This window comes from Odontomachus brunneus, unplaced genomic scaffold, assembly GCF_010583005.1.
Source record: "Odontomachus brunneus isolate Ranch 3 - 2012 unplaced genomic scaffold, Obru_v1 Obru_scaffold_132, whole genome shotgun sequence".
Classification (NCBI taxonomy): Eukaryota; Metazoa; Arthropoda; class Insecta; order Hymenoptera; family Formicidae; genus Odontomachus; species Odontomachus brunneus.
In genome coordinates this window covers 492179-514038 of record NW_022639582.1, presented here as the reverse complement: position 1 = coordinate 514038, position 21860 = coordinate 492179, and the positions used below count along the sequence as shown (strand labels likewise).

At 47.9% G+C, this 21860-nt stretch overlaps 1 protein-coding gene across 3 annotated transcripts in view; it reads right to left on the bottom strand.

The window, feature by feature from the left end:
- LOC116850029 (fibroblast growth factor 17) overlaps positions 1-21520 on the bottom strand; it is a 158732-nt gene extending 137212 nt beyond the window's left edge. The window contains exons 1-2 of one of the 3 annotated variants that reach the window (XM_032827804.1): positions 21240-21520; positions 10836-10983 (exon numbers count right to left, since the gene is read on the bottom strand). Coding sequence is in view for 1 of the 3 variants with exons in the window: in XM_032827802.1 (XP_032683693.1) it covers positions 429-442 (14 nt within the window). In the remaining 2 variants the exon portion in view is untranslated. Of the gene's footprint in view, positions 1-428; positions 1033-10835; positions 10991-21239 lie in introns of those variants that run through there. The other 2 variants (XM_032827805.1, XM_032827802.1) reach the window with 2 other exon arrangements.
- Between the last annotated feature and the right edge of the window lie 340 nt (positions 21521-21860).

The window sequence follows — 21860 nt, the reverse complement described above, 5'->3', positions numbered from 1 at the left end:
CAACTGGAATGAGTCCGCATTTTGTGGCAGCCACCATAAATTCGCCGGAATATTCCCACGCACACGCTGAGGAAGAAGCAGCGAGATTCGCGTCATTTCCCCCCTTCGTGGGGGCCACGAAGGTCTTGTACGCGCGCGAGAGACCGGCAAATATCGCCGTCGTCTCTACGTGACTTTTCTCGGAAGCTACCGAGTGAGAACTTTGCGTATGCGAGCGGAATCTCGCGCGTTTCCGTTTTCGCGCTTCTCGCCGTGAGAGCGGCGAGAACGGCGCGCGAACGACTCGTCAAATCTCTCGCGCGATCTTCCTTCCGAGGGGGAGGACGTGACGAAGAGGGAAAAGGGCGCTTATACGGGGCAGCCAAGGCAGACAGGCAGGCAGACAGATAGGTAGGCAAAAGGCAGGACAGCGCAGCTCGTACACTGACCTTATAACGAACATGTGTGTCCCGTGGTCCCTGGATGGACAGTCATTGGGTCTCACACGGGGTGGCTCGAAGCGCTCAGACGACGAAGCTTCGGGTGTGTATCCACGCACGCACGCAACGTGATCCTCGCGCGAACCTGACGCGGTAACCTCGCGACGGCCACGCGTGCGAATTACACGCGTGCGTGCGTCGCGCCGTCGTGCGATCCTCCTCGTGGCGTCCGGTCTCGCGATCCTCTCTCACCAAAACCTCGATCCGACCTCTCGCGATCTCGCTCTCACGATACCTCACGCGATCCCTTCGGGATTCTCGCCGGCGTGACACCTCCTGCGCTTCCTCTTCCTCTTCCTCGCAACGGGGCACACACCGTTTTCGCGCGAGCGGGGTCCCTCTTTGCGCGCCGCGAGCCGCCGGGTGACGGGGAACGTGCGAATCGCCGCGTCTCGCGGCGAAAAAGTGCGGGCAAAGTGCGGGAGGACGACGTTGGAAGACGACGATGACGATGACGGCAATGATGATGAGGACGTGGACGACGACAACGACGGCGACGACGACGGCGACGGCAACGACGACGACGACGACGACGACGGCGATGACGACGACGACGGTGTCTCGTGGCGGTGGTCGATAGCGCGGCGCTCTACTGACGTCGCGACGCCTCGTCGTGTCGTGGCCCGCGGCTGCTGCCCGCCCGCTCCCCGTGGCGCCACACGACGCCCTCACTCACTCCGGAACAACCCGGAAACTGACGAACCACTACCCCCGCCCCCGCAAACTACCCTTATTTCGTGCCCCCACTTGCAACGCTGCCACCACTACTGTCGTCGTCGCCACCGCCGCCACCGCCACCGCCGCCACCGCCGCCGCCGCCGCCACCGCCGCCGCCGACGTCGTCGTCGTCGTCGTCGACGCCGCCGCCGCCACCCGAAGGACGATTCCGACTCCTCCACGCGGAGGAGGCATCCAACGACGATGTCTCTTCCTCCTTCCTCCGCTCCTACTTTTCTCGATGTCTCGGAATGACTTCGATTCGATCGCGGCCGACGCTGAAGGGTGAGACGAACTTCCGGCAACGGCATTCCCAGATTCGCGACTTCGTTACAGTCTTGCGTCATGCGTTATAACAAGTTTCGCGAGGGAAAGAGGACGGCTGAAGTTGTTACGCGGCTAATGCAATTGCTTGCCACGCGCCGTTTCATTTGTAAAAAACGCACCGGAAACAAACAGTACTTTTCATTCAGATCGTCAATGTTGCTACTTTTATCGTCACTGTATTCAATTGAGTTTGACGATTATTTCATCTATGAATGGTGCATATCAAAATGCGGTATGATCGCACGATGATGAAGTCACACGAACATTTTTCTCCCATTTATCGAAATAAAGGTTATGCATTGTTATCATACTGTCATACGCCAAGTGCAATTTCACTTCATAATCACTTACGTGTAACTATGACTCGGATATTCGACATAAATGGATCCATGAATGTGATGAAAGCTCAAGTCTTACGTCATAGAAAAGTAACAAGCATGTGAGAGAATCGTGGATTCTTAATTGCGATGGCTTTAAGGTCGCGAGAGGCGTCTATGTTCTTGCCAGTAGTAACAACCTCGTGTTGCGCGCGACCCGGCTGCTTTACTGTCCCTTCACTTTGTAAGAGTAATAATAGTTTCACGCAATAAAGCCACAAACGAGAAAGAGAGTAAGAGATAGCAAGAGAGAGAGAGAGAGAGAGAGAGAGAGAGAGAGAGAGAGAGAGAGAGAGAGAGAGAGAGAGAGAGAGAGAGAGAGAGAGAGAGAGAGAGAGAGAGAGAGAGAGAGAGAGAGAGAGAGAGAGAGAGAGAGAGAGAGAGAGAGAGAGAGAGAGAGAGAGAGAGAGAGAGAGAGAGAGAGAGAGAGAGAGAGAGAGAGAGGAGAGAGACACAGCGAGAAGAACGCTCGTTGTCCGCGACTGCGTTATTTCGGTGACGTTTCTTTGTTGCGTGCGCGCTGTGTGCGCGTAAACCGTGCGAAAGTAAAGAGTGGAAAGCCAACGGAGGTAAGAGACAGAGTGAGAAAGAGAGGAAATCCCGCGGGCAGTCGGTCGACCACGTGGGTGCCGCCCCCGTTATCCCCGTGTGGCCACGTGCCAAATAACTCACTTGGCACGCGTAAACAATTACTCCGAAACTCATATTATCGCGTTACATTACGCGTATATATTTCACGCGTGCGTCTCCGCGGGGTGTGCGCTCAGCGCGTTGTCCTCTCAGCTCTCAGAATTCGCGATCATCTCCAACACTTGAGCGCTTCTCGCGTCCCGTAGCGGAAAGCTCCTCGCCGAGGCCGGACATGGCAAACATAGAGCCACGGTGCAAGCAAACAAGTTAATCTTGCGAACAAAAGGGCTAAAGTCGGTCAGTTGTTGCAAGAAAGCGAGATATTCTAATTTACCTGCGAGAGTAATATCGACAGTTTTTATCGTGTGCTTGCGTGGGCTAGTAATTTGCTATGACTCACTGGCTGGTTTGATTGTCGGGCGATATTCGCGAAATTGTATGGACCACAGCGCGAATGAAATCGCCCGGTAGCGCAAGCTCACAATTACGTAATCTTTCATTCTTCCCGGTTAACATCCTTTTTCATGCCTGCGGCTCACTGGCGAGCGCTCTACATCCGCGGATCGATTTGGGCAATCGCCAAACTCGATTGCCGATATCGTGGGTCAAGACCCGCGATCGCGAGGCGCAATGAACATTTGAGGTGTGCTCGATGAGTTCAGCGCTACATAGGATCGACCGACCACACTCTTATCTTTATTCCACGGAGAGAGAGAGAGAGAGAGAGAGAGAGAGAGAGAGGGGGAGGGAGGAAAGAGAGAAAGAGAGATAAATCCGCCGGTGGTGCGTCCTATAACGTTTATCCGCAAACACGTACGGGTCACTGTGCCGCAAAGTTTGCGGGAGTTAGTCGAAAGAATTCAGACTACGTGTTCTATACTCATACACGCATCACGTGGAGACTCACGACGGCACCTATGCGACGGCGAATGTCGCGTTTGAGCTACCTGTTCAACTTGACAGCGGTATTTGCAGAAGCAACACGTAACGTCGGCCACGCTTATTTGCTCACCGTCTCGTTATTATTTTCTCGGCGGCGCGATTTTTATGTTACAAACCGTGCCGCGCGGGCTAACAGCGACGATCGTGGCTGCAGTTGACCGATGTAAGACGAGCTCTCTCACTAACTAGAATTGTCTCGGAGTAGTAAAACCGACATGAAAATCGTCGCGAAACACAAGACGGACAAGTGCACGCCATTGTTTCTCTCCAATCAGTTGTCGCACAGGGAGAAGGACAGTCTTCCGGTGAGCATCGCGCGCGCTCTCTCGGAAAGTTGTCGCGCGTTGCCATTACAACGTATCTCTATACCGATTGCGTAATAAACGGCCAGTTATGCAAATCGACGGCGGCGGATGATTTAGTCGATAAACTGGATCGAGCGGCGCCGAGGCCACACACGACGCGCCGCCTCGCACCTCCGATCGAAATTGTACGTTCCTCCGTGAAATTATTCTTCGGAGTGAGAGAGGCGCACAATCGCCGGGCGTGATTTACGGGTCGGACGATACGCTCGAACGTTGATTAAACCCCGAGGAATCTTGAAGTCCCGGATATGTCATCCTCGGCGACGCGACATCGATCTAGCGGGTCGTCTCGCGCTCGTGATCGTGAAGCCAGGGGCGGAAAAGTACGCGAGGACGAGAGGACGTGTAACGCCTGAAGATGCAGGCGTGTGTGTATCATAAACGAATAAACGACGTTGTAACAAACTACGGCGCGACGGCCTCCTCAAATAAAAACTCGCCAACGGCGGGGGTCTTCGTCTCGTTAAAACGTTACACGAACATCAACGTTACGAGGTGCCGGTGCCATTTTATGAAGCCGGGGGAAAGTGGGTTTAAGAGATTTTCAGGTAAGCTCGAAATGCCGAAACGACGACCTCTTAAGGACCGTCTACAACGGGAGTAAAGTATGGCTGTAAGGAGTAAGAAATTGACCAACCACAGTCGATTATTCTTCTCACATTCGACTGTAATTGGTCAATTTCTTACTTTTATTTCTCACGGCCATTGTAGATGAGTCTTTACGGCTTTTGCTTCGTGCTCGTCTAGTGGAGATCGAGTCGAAACTCGGCACGTTTTGTAAAAGGTCACGCAGACGTCCTGATTTTACCGAAATAAAGAATACTACGTGCTATGAAATGAAACAATCTTTTTATCATCTCCTCAGGTCGTGTTTGGTACTTCACGTCATGTGTTGGAAAATTTATACACACACACACACACATACATACAAACAAGGAAAGTTATATTATTGCGTATATATAAATTCACGCGTATATATTTACGTCGAAAACCGATAGAATTTGTCGTAACGTTTGTTCATAACACTCTCTCGTGCCGTCGCGCGCGTTTCTTCTTTATTAAATCGCACCCAATTGGTCTTGAGAAACGCGGCGACGCTCGGGGACCCTCTCCGTCGATTTCTCTTATTTCCGACCGGTCCGCACTATTGTGATCAGAGTTCTATGTTTGGCCGCCGCATTCTAATTTCGCGAGGGCGCCAGCTGGGGAGCAAAAAAGACACGGAAAGGAAAACGTAGGCGGGCGGCTCATTCGTTTCCCTCATCGCGCGTTCTGTCTCCTCCTGCTCTTCCTTGAAGATTAAGCGATGTGTATGAGCGACGACTGCGACGTAAAGGAGATCACGATGAAGTCAGGCATCCTCTGTTCTACGAATTTTTATGTGTGATACCGATCTGTTGACACACCGTGTCGCACTTAAGCGTCTGAAATCCATACGGCGCCATCGTCTGGTTTACACGGCGGGATTCTTACGGCAGCGTTCGCCGCGCTGCTATTTTTTCTAGACCAGATGTTCATTTCGTCGCGAGCGCGCGTTATTTGACTTCAGACTTCAGAATCACTTGACACATTCGCCGGGTATAAACTGAAGAACGCGAACGGAGGGAGCACATTGTACTCTTGCAAAAATTAAAAAATTATTGGTTCCTGTCCGACATCGCTGGAACGTTAATGATCGCGACGCGCGGAAAATCGAGCGCAAATATCGGAGACAGATTATTTACCGGCACACACGGCTTTTCTCTGCCCACGACGCAACGCTCTTATTCGTGTCGCTCGGAATTCGGTAACCGAATTCTGTCGTGACCTTCTTCAGGTGACCTCTGACCTTCAGCGTCGCCGAAAGACCAGAGAGACTCGTGCAATTTCACGAATCGCCAACGACAGACGGCGGATACACCAGTGTTACCACGCAGACGATATTCCTATCGCGGTACTCCCATCATCGGCTCGACAATGCAAAGGTTATCGACAATGGCGCACAGCCAGAAATAGCAGACGGTGCATTGTGTGTTTAGCAGTGTATAGGATATCCGGACGGTGGACGGCTCGCGGCTGGGTGGGACGGGAGTCTGGCTGGTCGGTGGGTGGAAGGTCCGAGAGGTGGAGGGGTGAATATTCGTGGTCCCGGATGCAGCGACGCGGATGGTCTCGGCTCGCGTCGTCCTGTGGTTCCAAGAATTTTTGGCTTAAGCAACCGCTAATTGTAATTGAAAAGCCGGGGTTCACCTCGCGGGTTTGTTGTTTCTTGTTGTGTCGCGGGGCTTTCCTCCCTTGCGACGCCGGTCGCCCCTTCAAACGGACGTTTGAGTCCGTTCCGAAAGTTCCGAGTTGTTTAACGCGATTACGACGATTGGCGTTCTCGCGAATTGCGATTATCGATCTTCTTCGCGAGGGGGGAGAAGTGGCAGCGAGGGGAGAGGGAAGAAAAAATATTTTACTCGGGGCGAATCGCGTGATTACTTCGGTGGAAATGCGTGGGAGTAGTCGCTCGACAGTCGTTGTATGCGCGGCCACGTGCCGCCATGAGTGGAGTTGCGTCAGAGAAATTCTGCCCAGACTGATCGACGCGATCTTCATTCTCGACGTCTACGTAGCCGTAACACCGCGACGCGACGCTCGATACGTACGACGTCAAATTCTGCATAATTGCGTAACAACTGCATGATACGCAATTAAAATCAAGGCCGCGCTGATACGATGTGCGAGATTGCGCTAATAGGACTTGGTCGAACAGTAATGCCCGGAATAAGGGAAACATCATTCGATGCGCAGTGCACAGGTGTTAACGATCACGGAATCCCCTTACACTTGTTGAGTACGAATTTAGACCGCAGGTGGTCCCACGACACGCTCGCGCCAAAGTTACACCCGCTGGTGCAATCGCACCACCCCGCACCACTCTGATAAGCAAAACAGGTCCCTATAAGTACAAAGTCCTTCGCTCACTGACACTCACCCGTGCAATAACTCGTACAAGAAAGCCAGCATTCTGTACCGGTCTGTCAGGTGGTTCGGCATACTCTCTCGTCACTGGGTTCGACACAATCCTTGGAGCGCACGACGCTCTCCTCGCGCGAATGAACTCGTTGCGACACGCGACGCGATTTCACTCCCGGGAATACGTCGGCTAAAGCTCTCGAAAGCTCGCTAAGGAAGTCCGTCGTAGGACGTCGTCGATGATGGTGGTGGACGCGCGTGAGGGGATATCCTGAAGGAGCTCTGAACGTTTATCTCATCCCCTATGATAGGGGAAAGGATCGCTCGTTGTGTACACAAAAGCGCGAGAGAGAACGAGAGAAAGACAGAGGAGGGGAGAGGGAGAGAGAGAGAAAGATAGAGCCCGACGTGCCAGCAGTTGCCCCGCGCAACCCTTACGCTCTTACGCCCACTCTTATGAATCAGTGGATGAATGAATCGACTTTGCCCCACTTTTCGGCGCGTGGGTGTATCGTATCAGCCGGCCAGTCTGACATTTTCGCGCGGCGGCCACCCTCGCCGGCAACGGCAGCGACAGCGACATCGGCAACGGCAGCAGCAGCAGCAGCAGCAGCAGCAGCAGCAGCAGCCCGGCGACGTCGTGGGCGTTGCTGACTCTATATCTACCCACGTAAAGTAGACGGTAGTCTGGGACGCGACCACGCAAAAATCCATTTCCACGATCGCCCCGTTTCGGCGGAAAAACAAAATCGTATCGCTGCCATAGCCAAGCCCGCGCTGCGCCCCCTATCCCCCTATCCCCCTCTTCCTCCGGCCGCTTTTACACGTACACACATTTATTACGCCATCCGGAATCGTCGATCGCGATCGATAAAGCTCGCTGTTGGTGAGTCACATTGCAAACCACGTGTGTGTATGTGTGCTCGATCGCAAAACGGTTCGCACACTTTCTATCGAGCGAGGCTGCGGTGCTTCAAGTTGTCACGATCAAGAGTCACCGCTGATGCGCGATAATCGATTGCGACAGGAGGCAAAATGACATTATAGGATATGACAATAAATTCGCAAGGAAGAATCTCTTAAAGTAGGAGAACATTATGTTGAAGTAATTCTTATACATTTCATACAAAGCAAGATGACAGTGTGCACGTCAGCGATGACTCTCAATCGCGGTAGCTTCAAGTGTCGCAATTTCATTCGGCAGAAAGTGCGCGAACCGTTTTGCGATCGGGCGAAATCGCGGCGGAACAAACAGGAGCGCCGTACGAGCCGCCGTGGGGACGTGGATCCGTTTTCTCGCGCAAAAGGACGAGATGTATCCGGTCGTGGGAGATTTTTAATTTATGTTGCTGACGCAAGGGGCTTTTTACGCGCTTCTTAATGCTGTCTCACGAAGGACTATCGGGCGCGATTTCGCCTTGTCACGGCGACGAGCTCCTCTCATTTCCGTCCCCGAACGCATGAACGACGGATTCGCGCGATTTGTCGTAGCTGCGTCGAGAGTGCTATCGACATTCTCGGTGATTCGAAACGTGTGTCGCGTAGGAATTAGAAACCACGGCTAATTTCCCGTCCTGTTTTCGTGCCGCGCGCGCCGGGGAAGCTATCGACTAACTCGAGGAAAGTCGTAGTCGTAGTGCACCGCGAGATGCGGTCCGATTAACGTTGTAGTGGTGAGCGTAGCCGTTGAATGACGTCAACGGTGTCCCTGTATCTCGAGCTCTCTCCCATTAACTTCAACCAAGCGCCGAAAAATATAAAAGGAAATTTCACGAGTAAGATACACCGCGCTTCTCTCTCTCTTTCTCTCTCTCTGTCTCTCTCTCTCTCTCTTTCTCTTTTTCTCTCTATCTCTCTATCTCTCGTTGGTCGGCGATTAATCCGCCACTACTCGTTAATACCCACCCTCACCAATACTGCCATTTTTCGCGATGGCCTTTTAACCTTGGACCGTGGCAAATGTCACTGATCGATATCATTTTCGACGACGCATTTTTATCGCCGTGTACGTTCCGCGTCACATGAAACGCCGAACCGCCACCGATACGCGCACGATCTCGTCGATGACGTCACTTATCACGCCGACGAAATCGATATGACGCGAGGGTGCTTTCGCGAGGCGCCCCGTGACACTCGCCTTCGCCGTCCTGCAGGCCGCACATTTCGCGCAATTACACGAGTATCGATGACATGTGGAATTACACTGATGAGGGATGGGCGTTGGTGTTGTGTTGTGTGTGTGTCACGCGTCCAAGCGCCGAACGTGTCGCGGGCACGTTTCCCGTGACTTAAACGGTACTCCCGAGGCACCACTAACGTCGTCTTCGTGAAGCGAATCAGCCACGTACGACGAGGAATTACCGTTTCATTATACGGGCGGCAAAGAGAGGTATAGGAGCAACGAGAGGGAGGGGAAGGGGAGCAGTGTGTTGAGGCAGTCCCAAGCGTAGTAAGCATAAAATAAACTCGGAGACGCATGGGGTTCTACGTTTGCCTCACGCACGTACAGCGCGAGAGGCATGTAGCTGCAAATAATAACAGCGATTGTACAGCACGTTCCAAAATGTGGCCGGCTTTCGTGTCCGGCTTTCAAGGACAAAACGTTTTCGCGCTTCCAGACAGTAAGACAGTTGGAGATCTCGCGTGCACCTTCGTCCTAGATATTTCGGCGGGACGAAAGGTAATGATGAAACTGATTGCGACAGACTGGAACCGCGTTCTTGATTTTGACTTTCGTAAAAGTGTGACGCAAGTCCAGCTCGTCTACATTCAATTGATATAATTACAGTCTATTAGCAGCCAATCTATGATAATAATAATGTGTCTAAAGTACATATCCCTCTTCGTATCGCGCGCAGAGTAATTTTTGCGGCGCGCAATCGCGCTCGAAGGTTATCGAAATCGATTCTACGTTATATTTTATCTTTCATCCAAGCTCCCTACCCTCAGAATCGAGTTAAAAGGTCACATCGTCGCTTATATCGCGACAATACGTAATACATGAGACCGTAGTTGGAAAGTGCTGTATAACGTCGTGGCGCGACGGCAATGTGCAACGGCGTCGTTTTCAAGGCGATTACGCCACGGCGTTTCTAGCCCTTGTATCCCAGACGGAATGTCAAGTGCGAGAGCCTTACAAATGAACGAACAAATCTTATATAGGCACGGCGGAAAAGCAAACAATAGGCAGGGGCAGGAGGTGGGAAATTCTTTAAACCTGGCGCTCTCGCCTCGGCGCGCAAACTCGCGGCCATCTAGCCGAAACGTCAATGTCAAAGTTATTCATTGCGAATCGCAGAGACGGGAGGCTCTTTATGTGCAAATGAGCAATAAAAGGAGAATGCAATCCATCATCGTGGTAGGCGACGGTCATCAAACCTCACAGACGACGGCGTCAACGCGAGGGGGAAATAAAGACGTCGCGCGGCACCGCTCCTCTCCGTCCAGCTCGAGCTCGCCGCGCGCGAATCGTCGCGCGAGAGAACGTCGCGCGAAAAATCTTTATTCCGCGTTCAAGCGCCGGCGAATGACGACACTGAGGGGGTCTAGTCGAGCGCAGCATCTATCGTCGATTAAAGTTACACAGAGCCATCTCCGCGTATAGGCGAACGGATAATAAAGCAGAAGCTGGCTCTATCGGTCGTTGCAGCCTGGCGAAATATTCGGAATATTTATGGGCGAGAGATCGGACACGAGAATCGAGGGTGATATTACCGCGGTACGTAGGCGACATTGGCGACGCAACACATATACGTCCGCGCGCGCGCGCACACACAGCGAACTACGTTCGCCATCTATTCGCGACTTGTGTACGTATGTGTGCGTCGAAACGTATCCGAAGGAAGAGGAGCTTCCACGTTCTTGGATATTGTGCCATTCTCTTCGATGGCCATACATAACAGCACCCCTTCCTCAACGGGCTCGCTGTCTCATTCTCCGCCGTGAGCTCGTTCATTCAGCACGCCAAATCAATGAGCGTTATTTTTGGCGAAGCCTCACGTCCGCGGCCATGCGCGCTCGTACAACGGCTCGTTTACGCAAAAATCTCACGCACTCACCTTGAATTCACGTCGGCGCTCTGTGTCACATACTGATACGTCAGCAATCGCGTTGCAGCTCGTCGGATGCTCCTCCACGCGTGCGAGAGAGCAGAAGATCGAAGTCATCGGCACAAACGGCGATCGACTGCGTGCACTCTGCGCACATCTGTTGACAAACGCGCGAGTTTTTGTTAAAAGTCTACAGTCGCAATTGTCTTACAACGTTATAATCCAATTTTCTCTCAAGCGATCGTTTTCATAACAAAACTTAATTACACATAGACATTTGGTAAGAAAAGTAAATCCTTTGCTTTAAATTGATGGATGGAAAGGAAAAAATAGCGCGATGCAAGACACTTCGTGTATAATAATCCGCGGATTTTATTTGAAGGCAATTTTTGCTCGGTAATTATTCAATTAAGAAACTGTCGGACAGTCTGCACGGTGGAAGACTGATGCACTCGAGTTCGAACATATAGTAACATGATTTACTGCCCGAGTTGAAATTTGAAATCTGCTATATGAGTTTCGGAAGTGCTAATGACATCTTTCAGTGCTCTTTGTACTACCAGACACTACTTTGTAGTACTTTGTACTACCCATACGTTAACGTAACTCTGCTAGACAAATAGAAATGGTTTCTGTTCCACTTGGTCTATTTTTATCGCGTTGGTTTCTTCAGATGCTTTCCGTTTCTCCACATTTTTCTTAAGACGGTTGTAATATCATGCTTTTAAGTAGTAACGTATAGTTCAGTTATAGAAAAAAGCGTGCGACGCGCGAGAGTACTGGAACAATTGGCAAGAAGTGTAAACTCATCCCCTTCCATCGCCAACGGTCGTCGCTCATCAATGAGCCCGGGCGATCACACAGTCAAAACATCCGGGACCTTCAAGGCGGTCAAATTTACCTTCGTGCCTCGCGGGCTTTTCCGGAACTTTTCATTCAGTCTCGGGCCGGCGAGCGACACGCATATCACGGGCTACGTGCGTCAGTGCGTTATCTACTGTTCCTTTATATAAACAAAACATTCGCGAGCTCCGAGGCTGTCAAATTTACTCTTGTGTCTCGCGGACTTTCTCCAAACTTTCCATTTAGTTCCGGGCCGGCGAGCGACGCGCGTATCACGGGCTACGCGTGTGCGTTGCGTTATCTATCCGTTCCTCCCGAGCAGATTGCCAGTAATTACTTTTTTAATTAATTATCGGATTTAATTGACGATTAATATAAACCTATTTAATTAAAAATATTTTATTTAACCACCTACTTCAATAAATCTAATTGATTGATTGATTTGAAGGAATTCAATTAAAAATTATTGAATTAACAATTAAAACGAGCAAAAGTAATTAAAGATTATTCGATTAACGATTGAACATAGTCAATGTAATTAAGGGTTATTTATTTGACAATTGATATAAGCAAATTCAATCGAAAAGCACAGTAAGACGATTGATCGATGTCAATCGAAATTGTAACCGTAGTTATTTATATTGCTCATGGTAACCAACTGAGCTAAATATATGCTTTTATATAAATTTTTATATATATATATATATATATATATATATATATATATATATATATATATATATATATATATTGCTTATATCAATTAAATAATCTTTAATTACATTGACTATGTTCAATCGTTAATCGAATAATCTTTAATTATTTTCGTTCGTTTTAATCGTTAATACAACAGTTTTTAATTAAATTCCTTCAAATTAATCGCTAATTGAATGATTTTTTATTAGATTTCTTAAAATTAGTGGTTAATTAAAATATTTTTAATTGAACAGACTTATATTAATCGTCAATTAATTAAATTAGAAATTATTTACTCAAATCAATTATTAAATTGAGGTGAATTTAATTGATATTTTTACAACTTTGCTCCCGAGTGATTGAACTATTTCATCTTTTGAAATACTTTATTGGTCTCTCGTCGACATCGCGTTATTTAACACGTATATGTTCGATTAAGTCGTGTCTCCGCGAGTGTTAGTGTCAGTGTCAGTGCCACGACGGAGCAGCTAGGGTGCTGAATCGAGAAGCAAGGATGAAGGACACAGGACGTCTGGGCAACGACACATAACATATTTTCAAGGTGTGCCAAATCATTTATTATACAGAAAGCTTCCGTTCTTAACGGACACTTGACGAAATTACTGCGAATAAAGAAATACTCGAGTCGAAATTTAGGCCGGCATTCATAGTTCGTCATCATTCGATGTATAATTATAGCTTCATTGATCAATTAATGTAGGCAGTCTGTATATTTAGTACATTATTATATACAAGAGATATTGATCCAAACAGTCGAGTAATATGGTTCATGAATACAAATCTGTCACTAATTATGTTCTCAATCAATGATCTTGAATAATTCACAACTCTATGAATACCGGCCTTAGAATGTAATATATCAATCTCGCAATTACTGATTTTCACGTTTAATAATGCTTCTTTGGCCGCGACTTCGATTTTGTTAGCATCAACTTTAATGCCTTTTTTGCTTCTGTTTAACCTTTCTTATTTTACCAAATTTTAATTTGGTAAACGTTATTCATAAACAGCATTATTGAACATATAACTGTTATTTTTGTTTTTTCAGCTTAATATCGGCTCTTTTAAGAGCTACAAATCTTATCAAAACTTTCGCCAAAAAAAAGAAAGAAAAAAGAAAGGAAAAGAAAAAAAGAAAAAATTAGAAAGAGATAAGATTATCTTGTTATTTTACTTGTTTACCTATATTTTAATTATTATAAAATAATAATAAAGAAAATATTTTGTTGAAGGCTATTAACTTAACGAGAGAAAAATAAACCGAGTAACTGCTTTTCTTAGCAGTCGAATATTTTTCTGTATGCAATTAAAAGATGAAATTCTATTAAAATATATTGAAATAATCGAATATTAAATAATTAAAAAATAATTAAAGTAATCAGAAATAATAGAAAAGTTCGAGCATTAAGTACTTCTTGAACGAGTGATTCTTCGAGATTCTTTAACTCGGAAAAAACGGCAGCAAACGACTACTTGTAGCATCAAGGTAAGTCAATGTATACCTTGCGATTCTTCATTGACTTTTCAAGTTCGACGGAATTTGCAGGGTCAATGTAGAATCAAAATTTCGACTCGGGTAAACGTTCAGAAAGTCCTTCTCAGAAAGTCCTTCTTTAAGTCTTCACATGGAGAAAACGGCAATGAGTTACGAATTATTAATAAGTTATTTGTAGTATTAAACAAGCATAATAGTTTTTATATAAACGCTGTATTTCTTCACTGACCTACAAGGTCGGCGATATTCGGCTTAAAGTAGAATCGAAATGTCGAATCGAATGGTGCGCTTTCGACCGGATTAGGGCTCTCGCGCTCTCTCGGTTACGGTGGTTGGACAGCCGCTATTTTTAGCCTCGTTGATTGCGCGTAAAAAAGAGCGGACCTGTTATCCTTCCTGGCAAATCTCGGCAAGAGTGGGAGATCGTTCAGTTTTCGCGATACTACACGAAGCTTAACATACAGAAACGTTCAAGCTGTTCGGTCCAACTATTGGCATTATTTGATTACATTAGTGATGCGTTAAGATATCTATCTAATTTACAATATATAAAAGCGTTTCGAAACTCATTTCAGAACTGTACGAAGAATTTTACTCTGCAATGCTGTATTCCTCTTTGAGAATTCTTTTATTCGCGAAGCGCGTACCCACAATACGCTTTTTGCGAAGATCCATGCAGTGACTAACTCCGACGTGCGGAGGCGTACCGTTTCTTTCACGACTGTATCTTAACTCTATTGTTCTACCTAAGCCGACTTCTCGGTACCGCATCCCTCTTGGCGCACGTAAGAGGGTGTGTACCATCTTATTCATCTGCATATCTCGTCGCGGAGAGAACTCTCGCCGGAATTTATTTGCGCTTCTTGCTCGTCTACGAGTACGTGCGATCGTCATAAAGAGACGCTCCAAACGAAACGAAACGTGCAACACGTTGCAGAGAAGGGATGCGGGTTACCTGCGCGAACGCGAATATCTGGAATCGACAGGTGGAATTTTTGATTCCCTAAAAGACCGGTTCTCCGTTTTTCTTCGTCTTCTTCGTCGTCGTCGTCGCGCGAACAAACTTCGTCATTTGTTTACGGCGCGAAGATTTGCTTCACTTACTGCGAAGTCGATCCCTTTCCCAATTAAACGGACTCGCTGTCCGCGCGCTGTAGCTCTTCTTAGGGGGGAGAGGAGGCAGGCAGAGGGACAAGATGGTGCAAATTAACGCGTCGTAAAATCCCCGACGTTAATAATGACATTATTACGTCGCCTCGTTCGAAGCATCTCGAGGACGTTCGACGGCATCTCGAGGGACGAGGGGGATGAGAGTAAGAGCTCGTCCAGGAAATCGGTCCTCGCGCCTACGTGTCCCGAACGGCGAACAGGCCGTCGTTCTTGTGTGCAGGTCCGTGTCGAATTACGGTCTCGCTCGCCTCGCGGTTGCACAGAGCGACTTTAACCCTTTCGCCGGCGCGAATGCGCGCATACACCGCCGAATATTTATAGCCGCCGCCGGTGTTTCTTTATTTGCCTACCTCTCCGGATCGTTAGCGTGCGATCCGGCGCGGTGCCGCGAGGCGAATATCAACGGCGAGGATCGCAGATACAATTAGCATCGCAATCGAAGCGAGTAATCGAATTAACGCGCCGTGGTTTTGCGATGCGCGTCCACTTTGACGGACGGCGAGCGAGGTATGACCGATGTCAAGGTAATTCGCCATCTTCAAGTACGTCGTGTATCGGCGCACAGTGTCGCGTGGTCTTCTAGACAAAAATCGGTATTTGAAATCTATTCAAGATATTCAAGATCCAAAATTTTATATAAATTATATACGGAAAACAGTGTTTTCCTCATAGACGCTGGCCAAATTTGTAACAATTAAGACGGTTTCGTTTGAAGTGAACGCGGCGAAAAATGAACGTGGATCGGCTCCAAAGGTGTATATGTTGTTTCGAGTGCAACTCGATCGAGCGATAATACCTTATCGGGGAAAAAGTGTTGGAAAATTTCTCTCGTCGACGTTGGACTTCATCTATATCGCGATTCGATAACTCGCGTTCAAGGGCGATCTGCAGCGGAGTCGCCAGAATAAGACCAGTTCGGATTTCTCATCGAGATAGCGCGCTAAGACGCAAAATCAAACGCGACTCGCTTGGGAGCACTAATGAACAGCGATGAAATCATCCAAGAGCGATACGTCGTCTAACGGAGCGCGAAGAATACATTGTCACACGCTTTACGGCAAAGCGCCACGTTCTCGTGGTAGGATTGAGCCGTCGACCGGGTCCCTGAATTCTTAGCCGCCTAATTTGCCTATCCTCCGCAGGATCGAGTCCGGCATGAAATTAGCGATCGCGCGGAGTGTGGAGCAGAACGATAAAGCGACGCGGCGCTCAAGACGGAGCTTGCAGGGTGACGTCGCGGCGCGGCCGTGAAACCGGTTGTGTGGAACGTGCGTAAACGCGCGCTGGCGCACGTCGTGGCGTGTGCGTGAAACCCGTTGACAGCGGGGTGAACGATGGCTCGTCAAGCTAGCCGCCGCTGACAGTTGATGACAGGCGCACGCACACGTCCGAGACCACACATAATAGGCGCGCGCGCGTACGCGACTACGCAATGATAGCGTGGACGTTTCTTTTTTCGACGGTGCCCACCGTCGATTCATATGGTAATCGTGGGCCCGCCGCGCTATCTCACCTTTATTAAGTGCACCGCGTCTGACCCATTTCGCTTGTCAGTCCGGCTCCAGGAATTTCTGAGTCACCCGCTCCACCACGGACCACGCGACTAATGCGCGGCTCTGTGGAGGAGCCCTACGTGTCCCTGTTCTTCCTCTGGCCATCTTTTCCCTCGTCCCCGAAAGTCGATGCCCGCGAGTCGCTCGCGAACGACACGGCGAAAGAAGAGTCCAGTTCTGCCTGGGTGGATGTTATTGCGCGAGAGTCACCAGAGGAGATCTATCAAAGGCGGTATTATTTAGGAGCGTAACGTCTGGTCGTTCAACAAAGGCGTTTCCTGCATCTAATTTGCTTTTAATTTGCGACACCTGAAGACGGTGCTTTGATGTTATTAATGATGCTAATAATTGATTGTTATGTTCTCGTATCAGTCGCAGAAATTTCATCGCTGTTTATTAATTCGTTTCATCGGTGCAAAGCACACACAAGACGGGATATATGGTTACGCATTCATGACCTTCCTTAACATCCCAGTAGCCCGATTTTTTTCTCAGCCTTCCTCACCGCGGAAATAATAAGCCAATGGTCCGTAGAAAATCGGCCAGCGTGATAAATTCCAGTACTGTTTGTTCAGTAAAATGTCGTACGTTATGCTCGCCGTGTAACGAATGGCGTTAGTTTCATAGAGAAATATCATGGGTTTAACGACTTGTGTCCAGAAATCCGAAGTACTTCACAAATATTTCACGGCGGCATTGCGCGCGAATTCGCCGGGAGCTCGCTTGCGCGAAGGAATATAGACGTAATACAAACTACCACGACATTTCTAAATGAGAGATCTGATCTACCGTGTAGAACGATCGGCGCACACACGCGGGGAACATTTTCCGGAACAAATAAACTCGCGATATTTCAATGGAGGACAAATCGTCTGACCAAAAGACACTTGTCATTTGTTGTAACATCTTAGTCTCTGGTGAACCCTCTATATTAATTTTTTTTCTTTTTTCCTTCTCATTACTCTATTTTTGCCTTTGGTAAACTATAAAGAAAGAGTGCATCAGGGTGTTTACCGAGTAAAATATCTCGCGGTATATGTTTCGTATGATAAGCGACGTGTTATCGATTCGTCGCATTAATTAAGCGTCGCAAACATCGTCGCGCAATCATACGTTGCTCATTGTCGGCGTTATCGCGGAGAATTCCGGCATGTCGCAAGTTCAAAGTTCCGCGACGACGGTGACAACGAGGCGGGCGTCCCCGCGACAGCACCGATTCCCGTTTCGCTCTCGACGACACGGGTGCTTCTTCGCGCATGCTTAATTGCCGATTCGCTTACCGCTAATCGTGGCTCATTTCGTGCTTCGCCGTGGACGATAAATAGCCGCGGTTATTCGGTCGGAATGGGGTGGAATGTGCCGGAGAGAGGCCCCGCGCGCACGTTGGGAGAGAAAGACCGAGTGTCGAGGGGAGGAGAGAAGAGGGAGAAGAGACTGTCATAAATTTAAGCAATAATTAACATATGGAGTTGAAAGGCCTGTGGGAACGGGCCATTAGCCACACGTATCTGTATCGCCGTGTGCGAGCACAGAGAGGAGCGTCTCGTCGCCCTTCTTCCAACGCTTTTGGCCCTTCGCGAAAAAGATTCACGCGCGTGAGAGCAGGCCGCGCGGCGCGGCGTTGCGAATAGACCGGGACGAGGAAAAATGAAAAGGAGCGCGATGCATCGCGCCGGGGTCGCAGGTTAAACTGTTCTCTCAACGGCGTACCTGATTTATTAATCATCCGGTGCCGCAGGCTACCTACGTTATTATCCTCTTTCGCCTGCCACTTCGTTTCTCTTTCCTCGAATGAGAGCTCTCCGCTGATCTTTGACCCGCTCGGCTGCCGCCGCCGCTGTCACCGAGCGAGATTTCACGTGCGCGTTCTCCATCGCTCTTGACCGATCTGTGATTGGCGACAGTTTTCCCAGCGGCTTCGCGCGAATATCGCGAATCGAGAAAAAAGGTTGCCGAGATCGAATCCATTCCTTTCTGAAGTCTTTTTTAACCCTCGGTCCCACAACTTATTTTCTAAATTTCATAGTGAAATTGTGCTCGAAACAAGTGGAAAGTAACAATATTTTCACTCGGAGCAACAGTAAATATACTGCCACTCGAAATCACAGGAATAAACGTTTTTTCAAGCTTAGAGTAGATTCTGACTCCATATGAGCGAATGTTTCACAAGGAAATCTACCCAACAGGTACATTCCGATTTTTTTCTAATTTGGCATAAATGTAGAATCTCAGCTAAAGAAATTTAGAATGGTTCGTGTCTCAGCTATGCCAACTTTGTTAAAATTTTAATGAAAATTGCCGCATTTCTCTTTTGATTTGGCCGAGATTCGAGCCATTTTTGACTAATTTAGCACAGATTTAAAATATTTCGGTTTGAATCTCGGCTAAAGAAATTTAGAAAGATTCGTGTCTCTCAGCCATGCCGATTTTGTTAAAATTATTTAACTATATCTTGTATTCAATTCTATTTTTTATGCATTTTTGTTGTATTTTTCTCACTACTTTTTCAACAAAATTTAACTGTGAGATGCACCTTTCTTCGACCGATGTCGATTAAACCTTAACCTGATTTTAAATCTTTGAAGTTTAAATTAAAGTTTAAACGACGTTAGTAGATGTTAGTAAACGAGCATAAGACATTTAGAGTGTACTTTAACCGGAGTTTAACTCCGATTAAAGGTCCATCCAGATAAACTTGCATAATTGCGTAATACATATATACAAAGAAATCGATCACACAATTTTATGTCCAATATAAAAATCATCTTTTATTGCAAACATACACACACATATGATTGCTTAATTTCTTTGTGCATGTGTAATACATGCAATTACGTAAGTTTGCCTGGATAGGCTTTCAATAAATTAAATTCCAGTTAAAGTAAGTTATGGAAATGGGGCTAAAAGCGGAAATAAACCGAAGCATACGGGCTAGGTGATTTCCACGTTATGTTTGTGCATGCATGTTGTGACCATTTTCAGGAATGATCTCCGGATCTCGTGAAGGAAAAAGAATTCTCTCATTCCGTCCTCGGTCGCCGAGTCCGAATGTAACGCGTATCGATTATCGGATCGAAGCTTGCGCGACGAATCCCATATTGATATGAAATATTAAGTTAAATTGAAGCCAACAATGCTGATCGGAGAGGGGAAGGATGCCAGGAAAGAATCTCCCTTATTGACGAAACTATCTAATAGAGACGTCGATAAGAGTTCCGGCCATGGCGTTCCACGTGTGCACGCAGGACCGTATCTCGTTGCCATCGACTGCTGTTCCTCGGCGCCGAGGAATTGATTTCAATTACGCGCTCGGCCGGCCGCTGCTCGTTTCGGCGGATCTGATATCGACGCGTGTACCAGCAGCACGAAACCTGCTATACGTGTCCCTTCCGCCACGTTCCATCTCCTCGTACATCGTCTTCTCCTGTTCTCTCATTGTTCCCGGCCCCTTGCTCGGGCTCTCCGTTTGGAGAGCGAGTCGCCTACGAAAGAACGAATTGCTTCTAACGAACGCTCGTACTGCGAGACGCATTTAATTGAATCAAGCGGCAAGCGATTCGGGATATGCTGCGGCGTCCGATGGCGGTGAGCATTAAAGGATTAATCCGTCGGCGTGGCGGACGCGAATTTATAGTGTTCGCCGGCAACATTTGACTTAGCGGATTTGTGACGCGACACCCTCGTCGCGGACATGTTACCGAGTGTTGCATCGTGTTTACGAGTTCTTGAAGATCGCCGACGGATCACGGCAGTCTAAAATTCTTCGTCGTTTGAATTAAGTGCGATAATAAATAATTCGTAGTAACATTACATTTGTAGTTGTCGCGCGCTATTGTTACTGATCGATTACGCGTCGACTCCGACGTAAGTTCTCGTACAAAATTGTAACTTCGTGACGCGCTTCCTTCCCGCTAGCTTTCTTCGGGCTACACCTACGACCACAAAAGACAAGGTGTTTCTCGCCCTTTCTTTCTCTCACACACACATTCACATCGACACCACCACCATCGGCCATGCATCACTCTCTACTCTTTGTGTAACGCTACACCGTACGCGTTTATCCGAGCCTACCCGCACGATAACATCACGCCGTTATCGATATCTGTCCGTATCGATCAAAGGGCTCGAGGATAATAAGGTCGTCCAACAATGTCGTGGGAGGTGGGACCATCGAGACAATGTCGCCTCTCCCGATCACAATTGCGACTATCGCTTTCTCGTATTTACGACACGTGAGACACGTACCTCGGGAGAATCGTTAAGGTAGATAGACGAATATTTATCGTTGGGATTTTTAAATAAGATCCGCGCCGCCACGATAACGCTAAATTAGCTCTATGCTCGCCGGTTAACGGTGAACCAATAACGATACTGTGCTTCAATGATTACTATGCTATAGGCGAGAGTTGCCTATAGCATAGTATCGATCTTCTAAATCGTACCTCATCGATTTCTTTGCTATTATCGAATATAAACGGCATTTAATGATAAAAAATAAAGAACAAGTGAGCATTGAGAAATATAAAGAACGGATTTGCTCACTTGAGTAATACATTATCACGATTCAAAATACGTTAAAGCTCGATCTGGTCGCTCATTACCTACGCTGTTAGACTTATACGATCGCGCACTTACCAAATAAAAAAAGTCTCTTCAAAACCGGATCAGTCGTCGTGGAAACATCTCTCCTACTGTGTATTACTCACGTTCACCGAATGAATTAATTTCCGCAAATGACTCACTTTGTACTTGACGCGCCACGAATCAAAAGTCTACACCGCGTATACGTGCGTCTCACGTGTATCCAAATATCGGTCGTGCTTCGTAAGCAATGAAAGTGGAGCACGATAGCCGTACAGATCGGAATGTCTTACGTACGCTCGGCGAAGCGTATATCGGCGGTATCTGCTCGCGGTATCCGCCCATTACTGCGAGTCGGTAAAGTCCATATGGCGCGTCAAGCGCCGACGGCGGACTGTTTGCGTTGTTAATAACGCGCGTTAATCGCTAATTACATAGCGTCTTAATTATCAGCTCGTTGACCAGGACGGACGTATAAATAGCCTCCGCGGGTAGTGCAGACGAGCGCATTGACGTGCGACGACTCTATCTGTCGACAAGCTCCGGCAATTCGAGATTGTCATTCTTACCGACATTGTGCCGCGGAAAAATGTCGTATCAATCGCATATGCGCAATTTTCCGTGTACACAGATATTATGTTATTAATAACGTTATAATTGTATTATTACATAATT